We start from the raw sequence: 12,965 nt of genomic DNA, 5'->3' as shown, positions 1-12,965 counted from the left end.
TCCTACAGAGAAAAGCTAATGAGTAGGACAATCACATCACCTGGCATGTCTATTTTACGCTTAAGTGACCCAGGTGGCCAGCCATCCTAGGTTTGAAATCTGGCTCAGAAGATCCGAAGCAAGTTCTTTAACCGATCTATGCTTCACTCTTCATTTACATAATAGGAATTAAGGTTGTTTTGAGGATTAAATAAGCTCAGATGTATCAGGAACTGAGACCAGCACACAGAAAGTGCCCATGTCAGTTCCTATGCAACTGTTTAGCTCAAAAGAAAGGAGAGTAAAGGAAAAGACAGTAAAAGTCAAGGAGGCAGGGAAATATGAATGAAATGTATTTTGAACTAATTACAAATTATCTTTCTTCTTCCACAACTTCAAAATATAAATATAAAAAAAATATAAAAAAGGCCCTTAACAATGGTAAAGGCAGTATCTTTTATATTATTGTTATAATTTGACATTAATTTACATAATTTTACATTAATTTCAATAATTGTTTTCAAGGTGATATGCCCTAGAAATATCAAAAGCATTTGTGGTGGGCTATTACCAAGACCACAGACCTTTATTTCTGTGTATGTACGCGTGTGGTGCATACATACTGGGGACTGGAGCTGGCCAAGTGCTCTCATGCTGACCTATAGCCTAGCTTTTTTATTCTGAGAAAAGTCTGGCCAAGTTGCCCACGCTGGCCTTGTGATCTTCCTGCTCCCGACTCACGAGCTGCTGGAATTACAGGTGTGCACCATCATGCCCAGCTTATCACAGACTTTTTAAGTAACACCCGAACACAGCTGAAATCCAGAAATTGAAAAACTAAGGCAAAATATATTTTATAAATAATACAACTTACCCATACATGAGAAATTTCTTAACAATATTTCTGGAATACTTGGCTTTACTTAATTCAACCAAATCATCTGAAAAACAAAATGTATTACAATGATTTGCTATCTTCATTGCAGTTCTCCAGAAGGAAACAATGGAAGCTAAAAAAGTACAATTCTAGGAACACAAATAACTTTTTCCAGGTAAAGAACAAATGAAAAAAAGAGTCCTACAAAGGATAATACAGAATTATTTTGTAGGGCAGTTTTGGGTATTCCAAGAGAAAAGAAGTGACTCATTACAAATAACAGTCTTCAATGTAGAACAAATACCTCGCAATTCTTCAAAAGCCTGTTTTCTCTGTTCTTCATTACCATACTGAATATAACACTGGATCACTCGAGTTGAATCATGTGCAAATGCAATCTGTAGGAAAAACAATTTGAGCCTTGAGACTAGTTCTCTCTGAAGATTCACCTTTCTCATATTATTTGTTTTGTTTTTTTGTTTTGTTTTGTTTTTTTTGGTACCGTGGATTGAACTCAGGACCTTGTGCTTACCAGGCAGGCACTACGCCGCTGAGCTAAATCCCTAGCCCTCTTATTATTTGCTACTTCCTTTTAAATTCCTTGTTAGGAAGAAAGTAATGTATTCATAGACAAAATCACACCTAGATTACTTGGGAGTAGAAATACCTATTTAATTATATAAAAGATCATTCTTTGGTTTCGCTGCCGCTCACACTTGATATATATAGTTAATAATAAAACAGGCAGAGGCAGATTTAACCATTTTGCAATATTCCTATCATTATAATTAAAACTAAACCAAACCAAAATTGTATAAGGATGTGCACTATAGTACTCATTTTTCCGAAAGTTACCTTTCCTAAAAAGGGAATATCCCCAGTTTTTAAGTCTATTACTCTATGATTTTTATGTAAATCATCTATGAATCTTTGGGTATGGGAACCAAAGGTAAAGATCCAACATAAATCAATCTAAAAGTCTTGCTGCCTAAACAAATATAACTATATACATCCAAATTGGCAATTACATTACAAATTAATCACATTTCTCACATTTTCATTATAATCCCTGCACACATATATGTATAAAGAAAAGGTGTTGTATTTCAAATCTGACTCTGATCCATTCCCTCTCACAGATCTTCACCGAGGGACTCACTGATCAATTTTCTACAGTAGGCATACCCAACCTGCAGCCTTTCTTTTCTGAATGAAGATGAATTGTGTTGGTCTACATAGAATATAGATTATTTTAGTTAATATATAAAGGTAATAAAAGTTCACGTAATTTTTCAGAATAACACTAAAAAGAGGGCAAAAAAATTTCAAAGACCACAGGTTGGACACACCTGTTCAACAGCAATGTCCACAAACCACCAGTCATGCAACATTGTTTTTACTACGCTACACTAGCAGTAGGCTTCAAATCTGTTTGTTGTTATTTTGTCTTTCATACTTTTTAATCCCAAAAAGTTAGGAAGTGAAGTTATACCTCCAAAGTCATAGATTTCTGATTTTAAGTGCAAATTTTAGTCATATTTTATAAACATTTATAAAATGTAAGGCTATTTATGATATATATTACACAATCTACTGTATGACCAATGTTCATGTTTCAAAAATTGTCTTCTTATTTACATCTCAAATCAACTCTAAAGAACGATTTGTTGTTCCCACTTTACAGATGAAAAAATAAGGTTACAAGAAGTTAATAAAGTTGCTACCAGTGACTGAGGAATAAATTTCCAAATGTACAAAAAAGGATGTCTCATATCTTAATGGCACCACTCTGCCACAGTAAGTAACCCATATAGGCTATCTAAAGGCACACAGGGTGTAATCAGCAGAGCAGGAATTGTAACACCAAATTCCCAAGTCCACTGTCATGTGCAAGGACTCAAGGAGAAGTGACAAAAGATTTTAAGTGCAAAATATTTATAAACTGAACATAACAGATTATTGCTAGGGCTGAAGGGCTTCTAACCCTAAGAGTTTGCTGAATTTATAAGAAACAAACAGCTGAAGACTATTTCAAGAAGTTCCTTCAAACTATAATCCAGCATCCGGTTAGACTGATGCACATAGTTTGCCAAAGACCGCTCCCCTATAGTCCCTAAAACAACTGGAATCTGTTACAAGAAAACATTCACCATGTATTCATCCAAATACACAAGAAAGAGCCAATGGAAGTTAATTACAGGACAGGATTAAAATTCTCAAATCTACTGTATTTTAAAAAGCTTTCCATTATATTTGTAAAAAAAAGAACAAAAGAGGTAGTATCTTTATCACACATACAGAGAAGCTGACAATTTAGAACATACTAAATTATAGAGTTCAGAACAAGAAATTCAAACAAATACAACTGAACTAATAAATTTCTCAAGATAACCTTTAGGAAAATACTAACTTATTTAAAATTATTTAGAAATGACAAGAGTCAACCTGTCAGTTTACAACTCCCCAACAGTAAAGTCCCACAATATAGGGTGAACATTCCAAAAGCGAAAATCCAAAATGCTCCAAAATTCAAAACTTTTTGAAGGCCAACACGATGCCACAAGTGGAAGACTCCACACCTGACCTCATGTGACAGAAAATGAGATGCAGTTAAAATGCAGGCAAAGCACACTGGGGCTGGGAGTGTAGCTCAGTGGTATAGCTGCACACATGAGGTCCTGGGTTTGATCCTCAGCACACAAAAAAACAGAACAGAAATGCAGGCACTTTAAAATATTATATAAAATTACCATGAGGCTACATGTATAAGGTGTCTATGAAACACAAATGCATTTTGAGTTTAAACTTGGGCCCCATTCCCCAGATAGCTGAAAAAAAGCAAGTATCTCCAAATCTGAAAAGCCCAAAACACTTCTGGTCCCAAGCATTTCAGATCAGGACTATAAACTATTAAATCAGTGTTATAAAAGACACTTGAAACTTTGGGCCATGTACACTGGAATCAATGACAAGTTCCCTTGCCATGCACGGTCAACTGTCTTTCCCTAAGAGTGAGGCAACTTCAACTACTCAAAACTGCAAAGGTGAATAGGCTTGCTCTACTTACAGTTTTAATTTTCCCTTGAATCAGCTTCTGCAAGTCACTCATCAACTTCACTCGTTTTTCTTTGTCACAATCTTTTCTACATATGAGAAGTGGGAGGGAACACAATTTAAGTAAAGAAGTTATTTTAAACATATGAAACTAAACACTGTACCAATATACGTTCACTGAGTTCAGCATAATTTTTTTTCGAAGGCGGCAAACCTCTGACATTAAAATTACTATTCCACTGCAGTCAGACAAAAGTAATTTTCTCAGAGGCAGAAACCCATCTCAGAAGGTATAATTTTATGCATCAATCTAAATCTTAACAGCCAGAACATCAGAGGGAAAGAAAATAATAAAGTCTAAGATACCAAATACTTAAGTACCTCAAAAATCTATCAGAAAAAAAAAAAATCTATCAGAGATGAAATTGTCCTTCATTTTCTCAGAAATCTCTCAAGAAGGATGTCAAATGCATTTTGACTCTCCTACATTTCCATAAATAGATATGTCACTATCCTAATGTGATTCCACACATTTCAGCAATGGGCAGACATCTACACACTGACACTTCTATTGGGGGTCTAGGAGCACTCCCCAAGAATCCAGGTGCTATGTCATTTGTTTCAGCATATCTTTCTATTGACAAGGTGCGCTGTTACTTCTCTACTGTCTCAAAGGGACTAATACAGATACCATTAGGTAGCATTACCTTCTTAAGATCTCCCAAATCTGTTTTGCTCGAACAACAATGTCATAGTTGGTTTTGTCACTGAGCTGTCTGCTCTGCTTTAGTTCTTTCTTCTTCTTTTTGAAGTCATCCCATTTAGGTTTCTTGGATGCTGATTCTAGTTATTATAGAAATTAGTTTCAAAAACATTAATATTCTGAGTGCTATAAACAAATACTACAAATTAAGTAAAAAGGGCAATCACTAATCAGGACCAGTGCTCATGGAAGCTAAAAGGGGAAAACATCTTTTATAAACTTACACTTCGTTGCATTTTTCTGAGCAGTCTGCACATTTTAAATTTGGTTAAAACCAATCATTAATTTAGAAGCTTTTCAATGACTCTTAACAGAATATTGAGCAAGACAAAAAAGATTGGGGAAACAAAGGCATGGGGCTGAAGAGGCCACACAACCACAGAGGCAGAGTTGGGATCCAAACCCTGAGGCAACTTCTGTTGCCTTTTACTCATGACAGTGCACAATCAAAATTTCTTTCCATGTATTACTATTTTTTATCTTTGAAATCTGAGTATCTTACCAATTGGACCAAAAAACTTAATGAGGCCAAAGAACAATTTAATAAAATGGATATTGTTTAGTAAGTATTCTACCAAAGATCTTTGGAAATTAGTTATTTCTAAGTATTTTCCCTTTTTTGATTATAAAATATATTCATTTAAAAAATTTGGAAAATGCAAAAAAAAAAAAAAAATTCCCCTTACTATTAAAACCTAGGTATAACCACTGATTATTTTCTTGCCTTTTCCCCCATACAGATTCAATACTAATTTTTAAAAATTAAGAACCTTACTATCTTCACTTAACAGCATTTTCAAACGAAACAAAGTATTCCTCGAGAGTATGATTTTCAATGGCTATACACATCATGGTAGAGTACAGTGTATTTACTTACTCCCCTCATTTTTGCTTATTTCCTGCTTGGTAGTACAGAGGAATATAGGCAGCAGAGGGGATTCTTACTACACCAATAGTAGAGTGTCACATACTACACAGCAGAGAATAGATTGATCCAGAGCTAATTTAATTCCACAAATACTTGGGCAGCCTTGATATATATCATGCTGGATTGCAGTAGATGTATCAATTTTTGAGATGTCTAGTAGCAATCTCTGTTATTCATAAGAGAATAAAAGCAAGAGCTCCAGTTAAAGACATCAGAAGTAACTCCCATAACAAAGGAACCAGGGCCATAGTGCAATAGGACCTTAATGTTAGAATGAATGTATGTATTTCACATGCTGGTGTCAAAAACTCCAGCAGGCAAAAGAAGATGTAGGAGCTAAGACAGGATAGGATAAAGAAGAGAAAAAGCAGCTGAAAGAGAAATTACTGGAGATGGGAAAGATGAAGAGAAAAGGAAAAATAAGACAGAGGAGGAGATGGAGTGGAAAAGGATGCTGCAGGTCTAATGGGAAACAATAAAAGGGGTGCTGTCCCTCTAGTGAGCAGCCTTGAGCCACAGTGAAGAACCAGGTCCTGTGCTCAGGCACAAGACACAGAAAGCTGCATGGCTGTGGCCTCAGCTGGCAGCAAAGCTCAGTACTAGAGAAAGAGAAAAAAGATACCAGACAAATCCTCATGATGAAAGAGAGGTATATGTGTTTCAGCACATTCAACCTCAAAATTGCTCATGTGAAACAAGCAAGAGATTTGGATCCTTTGAACATTGTGATTAAGAGATTGGTAGCTTGTTTCAACGACAAACACCTTGTCAGCTCTTCCAACTGGTGAGCAACTTGTCTTGAAGCAATTAAATCCAAATCTGTCATGTGTGCGGTACATCTTCTCCCAAACCACCAGTGGGTCAGAGCTATCTAATGGGTTGATTACATCACACTGGTCTAATCTCTGTGAAGGCAGTCTGTAAACCTCTTGTCTATTAAGGGATCTTTCATCTAAAGGACACACTGGTTTTTTAAGGCCAGATTCTATGATTAGATGATATATATGCTCCATATCCTAGTACAATGAACAAAATACTCAAACATCTGTTCAATGAATGAATCCATGAATTAAATTCTAGCCTACAGAAAGGAATGTTTTATTGAGGCTCTGTCATAAAAAGCCATTATAATTTAGCTGAACGATAGCAATTGGTCAAAAGACTCTAAGCACTGGAGAGAAATCTTGACAAGGAAAGATGCTCTACTGATGAAGCCCCACTGCTGTTCCCTGCTATAATCCAAACACACCTCCCACCAAGGAGCAGGCGGGAGGTCCCTAGTGCATGGCCACAGCCCTGTGCACAATGTTTCCACCACTCACTCAAGCAGGGAAAGGTCTCTGCAAAGACCTGCTAGGAATCAAGTCAGTGCTCACCATCACTTTTACTGTCTGGGTGGAATTTTCTCTTCTTGTTGAATTTATTTGCCTGCTGGAATTTGTTCTTCAGTCCTTTGTCCCCTTGTTGCTTATTCTTGAACTGTTTCACACCCCTTTTCCCAGGTTTCATGGCACTTTTCTCAAACTTCTTAGATGGAACTTTAGGTCCTCCCTCCTTAACTTTCTTGGGGAATGTCTTTGAAAAACTAGAATCTAATGACAATAAATAATTATTAGTTTGATGGTTTTGGGGCCTAGATCTCTTTTACCTACTAGAATCTATCTGTTACAGAGAATTAAGACATTCTTTAGTGGGAGATACTTAATCTTACTTTCAAATATACATTTACCTAAAAAAACTTCTCACATGTAAAATAAATATAGATTCATGATACAAAACTTAGAATGTAGAGTAATGGATGATAAAAGCTACCTAGAATTCTACCACCTAGATAACAAATATGGTCGGTTTAGTGTATTTCTGTATTTTTAAGCATACAGTAGAGATGACCTATTACTGCACAGCATTTGCATACGTTTCTATTTTCATCATTATCATTAGTCTTTATATATAATTTTCAATGGTTCAGTAACATCATGAATCTCGGAATAAAATGAACACTCTCAATTAAAAATGTTAATTTCTCAAAATTTCTAGTTTTCAGAAAAAATGTTAAAGCTCATATTTATTTGATAAAAATCTTTGGTCAACAAAGCTTACAACATAAGTATCTAACAAATGAAATGCAAACAGTAACACAGAGGCCTTAACACTATTATAAAGAACAAAAAATACATTCCTTAGGAAACAGTTATTTATACAGTCTTTAACTTTTCTACTTCGCAATACTGACACCTGATGGAATAATAAAGATATCATGACTCAAAAATCACAAAGCAAAAAGTGTTCAATTTATCAGTAGTATGTATTAACCAATCCTAATTCATTAAACATAAATAAAACATATAATGAATGAGTATGAATAAAATTAGGCAAACAGATTAACATCTGAGCTAAGGGATCTTGAACAAGCAGAGAATTCCTTCACTCCTCAATTATTCTGGCCATTTAACTCCCTTTCCTTTTCTTTTCCTTCCTTTCTTTCTACATCTGCAGCCCTTTTTATTTTATTTTGAGACAAAGTCTCACTAAATTACCCAGACTGGCCTTGTCATCCTCTTAGATGTTTAACTCATAAACAGTAACACCTCTTTCTTCCTACCGTTTTGTTTTGTTTGTACCAGGGATTGAACTCTGGACTTTGCACGAGGCAGGCTGGGCTGCGGAACCACTGAGCTAAATCCCCAGCCCCTTCCTACCTTTTAATGCTATTTTAGCCCTTGAATGCAGATTGGAATCTCTGAGTATCACTCCACCCCTCAGTTATAATGGTGAAAACAACCATGTGGGAAGCATGTTTTTGTATGCGGATCTTACCTCTGTTTTTCTGAAAGTTGTTTTTTTCTTGTGACACCTTTGTACTCCTTCCTGTGAACTTTTTTTTCCCTTTGACTTCCATCACAGCAACTATGGAAAACAAAAAACAAATCAAAAAGCATCACTGAATTGTTCCTCATCAAACAAGAGTCTTGCCACATTTAGTCCTTGAGTTCAGTGCAGGATACAGGACCTGTGTACAATATGGCAATGATGCAATCACTGCTCCATGACTCTAAAACTGGAGATGAAAAAAGGCATCAATACAAAAATAAGAACACGCACATGGCCGGGCTAGCATGTGATACATCAGGAGGCAACACTTGAGCAATGGTACTGGCTAAAACCAACCACCAATAAGTACAGGCACCCACAGTCTTATTTCGTAACCTAAGAAGATGTGGTGATGAGTAACTGACAATACTACCATTTGATTTCTAGGTCTCTATCCTAAAAAGCCAGGAACAAATAAGAGGCTATACTAACATACATTCAAATTCAATGAAACAAAGTAAAGGATTATCTGAAAGATCCCTATGAAACCCAATGTAACTAAAAAGGTACTGTCCAATGTTTAATCTGCGTTTAAGAAGCAGCCAAGTAACTTGCAGTGAAATCCAAAATAAATCATGTTCTAATATTTAATATTTTATTACAAAAATCTGCCTAAAAGGTCATTTGTAGTGCAGAGAGACCCCATAGCGCACAGGACAAACATGAGATAACCCCTCTCCTATCCAAGGCCCTTGTAAAATGCAAGATGGACTCAAGGGCAAAAATCCTCCCTCATTATTTTTTTCAGGCTCCAAACTTAGAGAAAAAAAAAAAACTCCACAAATAGAATTCTTATCCATCCTTCAAATCCAGCTTAAATGACATTTTCTTACCATTTCCCTTCCATATGTCTTCCCTCTTTCCCACGTTATTCTCTTTTTTATTCCAATGGCACACTTTTAATGGACTTTTCAAAATTTAACACTTTGGGCTTAAGATTATCCGTGGATGGTTCTGTAATGCGCTATCAAAATTTATTGAATACATATAGATCATGTGCCAGACAGCTACTAGACTGAAAAAAATAGAAAAAATCTAAGATATGGTCTAAGCAAAATCTTAAAACAGTAAAATTAAGTGTTATAAAAGAAATATATACAAAGTGTTAAGGGAGCTGGCTGAGAACTCAGTTCTACCTTACGAAGGGAAATATCAAAGGCTTCCCACAGATGGAGGAACATACAGTATAGTCAAAATATACAATGAACGTTTAAATTCTTAAAAATGTATTACAATAAAAGACATATTGCTGTTAATCCCCCTCAAGATACTTCCCCTCACCCCAAACACACTTATCCCATCACTCTTGCCATGTCCTGAAGCAGTTCTGGAAGTCCTCTTTCATGTCTTTATGAGGCATGATCAAAAAATATGGTGAATGCTGCTGCTGCATGCCATCCAACAGAAAGGCAGTCTTGGGAAAACATTATCCTCATCCACCTTATTCGTCAGACTGGGCTGGTTCTTCCTCAAAGTCCAAATGACCGTGAAAAGGAATATTTTTAATGGATACAGGACAATAAGGCAACCACAATAGTGTGAAACTAAAGATACTCACAAAAGAGGTCTTCAGAAAGTGGTAAGAACAATGGGATAAATGTGTCTGAAGTGATGGGGAGTATTTTAAGGGGGATTAGTTGCAATCTGTATTTACTATAGTAAGTTTCTTAAAAAGTTAAGCACTCACTGTATTTTGATCATATGACTGGTCTTCCACTCCCCTCAGCAGGCCTAGCAATGTGACTGGAAAGTAGTGAACACTCAATGTGCAACCTGTTGGCTGTACTCAAGTCTTCTGCCCTAATGAACTTCCCTTCTCTCTACACTTCTCCCTAGGTGATCTCATCTAGTGTCCTGGCTTTCTATGCTGACTCCCAAATTATTTCTCCATTAACTTTCCCCTGGGTTCCAGACCTGTGAATCTCTGATTATACATCTAACAAGCACCTTGCAACTTGTTATGTTCGACATAAGTCTCTTATTTTCCACTGAAAACCACCCTCAAACAATATCCATCTGTTTCCCTACTCAATTCTTCCCCACTTCAGTACAGTGGCACATCATTTAATTCACTGCTCAAGCAAGAAACCTGAATTATTACTCTTGATACTTTCCTCTCTTTTATATGTCCATCAGTATGTTTTCTTAAAATCCCCTTAATAACTTTAACTTTCCAATTTGTCTTCACTACCACCACTCTAATGCAAGCCATCAAGCATCTCTTTACTGAACTTACAAATGAAATACATTTTCTAAAGAGAACCAGGGTCTGTCTTGATCATTCTTTGTTTACAAACCTTTAATGTGTTCTATACCTGAAAATAACAGTAAAGCTTCCGATTGCATATAAACAACAATATGGCCTCCAAAGTCCTACCAAAACGCTTCCCATCCTTCCCCCAAACTTTACTTTGCTCTGCTGCATTGAGCCCTTATTGCTTCTGTTTAAAGTACTTTTCCCTCGGGGTTCCGATCTCAGGGTTCCCTTCTGTTAGGCTTTGGGTTTCGTTTTACGGATCACTTCCTCTACCCGCACTCCCACCCCATCATCCAATTCAGTACCGGGAGTTCGTTTCTTTCCCAGCGCTCACGACCAGCAACGTTATCTTTGGGATGCAACCTCAGCTCCTTACACTGACTGGATGCAAAGTGGATGTGTCTGTCAAACAAGAGCACAGGCGGACGGCCCCGAACTAGCTCAGATCTGGATCTCAGAGAGAAGCTACTTCAGTCTAACTCAAGACTCCAGGCCAGGTGATCTGAAGAGAAGTCTATCTTTGCTCTCCCCGCCGGGCTTCCGCCAATTTCCAAACTCCCAGCCTACAAAAAAGTCACAGAAGACTACTCAGCGAGAGGAAAGAAACCACAATCCTCGCCACCTCCTCGAGAGACCACCCCGATTCCAACGCCTGGCAGTGATGAACCCTTCTCCGGAGCGATCGCGGAGCGGCTGCACTCACCGTACACGTGGGGCTGAGGCCTACGCCAGTAGCCGATTCTGGACCAGCGCTTCCGCTTCCTCTCCTCGCCCCACCCACAATCCACTTTTTGTATTCTTCCGCCGCGCAACTAGAGTTAAGGGGTGGAGCTTATCAGGAACCACGGAATTCGGCGTTTCTATTGGTCCGCTTCGGTTACAACTCTATGGAGGCCGGAGGGCTGCGCCACACGGATTTTGGCCCTTGAGAGGATCTGTCAGACGTAGGACGCGTCGGTGGCGCCTGAAAGTGACGTTTTTAACCCTTTCCCCCCACCCACCCACCCCCCACCCCGTCCAGGAAGAAAGAGACTTCTGCGAAGGGCTGACCGGTTTTTGGAGGAGAGCTGCGGCTCACAGTTAAAGAGCTGTTCTCTGAATTAGCCTCCTTCATTAGCTTGAAATGTCATGAAAATAACTAATCTGTTTAGAGTATGTTCATTGCATCTTTTCTGAGCAGTGTAGCCTGGAGAGGAAAAGAGCTCATTCGGAACTAGGTTTGAATTGTAGGCATGATTTTTTTTGTTCTCCAGCTGTGTGACTGTAGACAAATTACTTGATTTCTCTGGTGCTTGGTTCTCTGATCAATAAAGTAGAGGTAAATCATACGTGCAAAGTGTTTAGCACAGTAAATAATCGAGAGAAGCTTTGAATAAATGTTTGCCATTTTAAACGTATGCTCCTTCCTGGATACTGCAATTAAACATTTTCCGCTTACGCGGCATAGTTAAGATATTATCCCCATTTTACAGATGAAGAAACTAGCATAAACTTGGTCGTGTCAGACAACAGAATTTTATGCTCGAACACTTCTGGTGGTTAGAAATCTGAAATCAAGCTGTTGTCAGGGCCAGGTATCTTTTGAAAGCGCTAGAGGTGAATCCCTTGCCTCTTCCAACTTCTGGTGTTTCCAGCCAGTGTTTTGCTTGCATGACCCTATTCTGTGCCTCCCTCTTCAGTTGGCCAACCCCTGTGTTTCTGTCTGTGTTAAGAACTTTTGTCGCTGGTGTTAGGGCTCACCAGGATAATCCAGGATGATCTCACTTGAAGGTCCTTAGCTCAACTGAATCTGCAAAGAGTCTTTCCAAATAAAGTTACTTTTGCAGGTTCAAGGGGTCAAGTCATGGACGTATTTTTGGGAGACTGTTCAGCCCACTACATCTGGAGAATTGAAAAAAATGAGACTTGATTTCTTATGGGGGGAACTTAGGATTTTACTATCTTCCATCTTACTCTTCTTGCTGTTGGAAGCATTCAGCTGGAAACTGGTAATACTAGATTGTATGTTTCTTAAGGATAGGAGCCATCTTTACTTCCCAGGTAACTCCCACAACTCAGCACAGAGATGTTTTATAAATACTTGTTGTCTGCCTTAATTGTTACAAGTATTTAAATTTCAGTTCATTGAAATCCCATGAGAACAGATTTGAATTTTTTTTCCCCCTCTCGTTTAAGAAAAAATGGGAAAATACTAGTTTGGTCCAATGGGCCTAACTCTAAAAGCAATATGACTACC

The 12,965-nt window shown here is 37.7% G+C and overlaps 1 protein-coding gene across 8 annotated transcripts in view; it reads right to left on the bottom strand.

The window, feature by feature from the left end:
- Pum3 (pumilio RNA binding family member 3) overlaps positions 1–11,627 on the bottom strand; it is a 142,999-nt gene extending 131,372 nt beyond the window's left edge. For 4 of the 8 annotated variants that reach the window (XR_015440098.1, XR_015440097.1, XM_004838223.4 and 1 more), the window contains exons 1-8: positions 11,433–11,627; positions 11,035–11,292; positions 8,419–8,508; positions 6,978–7,193; positions 4,618–4,753; positions 3,924–3,999; positions 1,161–1,254; positions 854–920 (exon numbers count right to left, since the gene is read on the bottom strand). Coding sequence is in view for 6 of the 8 variants with exons in the window: in XM_004838223.4 (XP_004838280.1) it covers positions 854–920; positions 1,161–1,254; positions 3,924–3,999; positions 4,618–4,753; positions 6,978–7,193; positions 8,419–8,500 (671 nt within the window). In the remaining 2 variants the exon portion in view is untranslated. Of the gene's footprint in view, positions 1–853; positions 921–1,160; positions 1,255–3,923; positions 4,000–4,617; positions 4,754–6,977; positions 7,194–8,418; positions 8,509–9,305; positions 9,488–10,159; positions 10,216–11,034; positions 11,293–11,432 lie in introns of all 8 variants that reach the window. The other 4 variants (XM_021252761.2, XM_013069688.3, XM_013069689.3 and 1 more) reach the window with 4 other exon arrangements.
- Positions 11,628–12,965: the final 1,338 nt, after the last annotated feature.

The sequence above is a fragment of the Heterocephalus glaber genome, unplaced genomic scaffold (assembly GCF_053883595.1).
Source record: "Heterocephalus glaber isolate CG9 unplaced genomic scaffold, H.glaber_assembly_v1.0 deba00001481, whole genome shotgun sequence".
Lineage (NCBI taxonomy): Eukaryota > Metazoa > Chordata > Mammalia > Rodentia > Bathyergidae > Heterocephalus > Heterocephalus glaber.
This window is presented reverse-complemented; position numbering and strand designations above follow the sequence as displayed.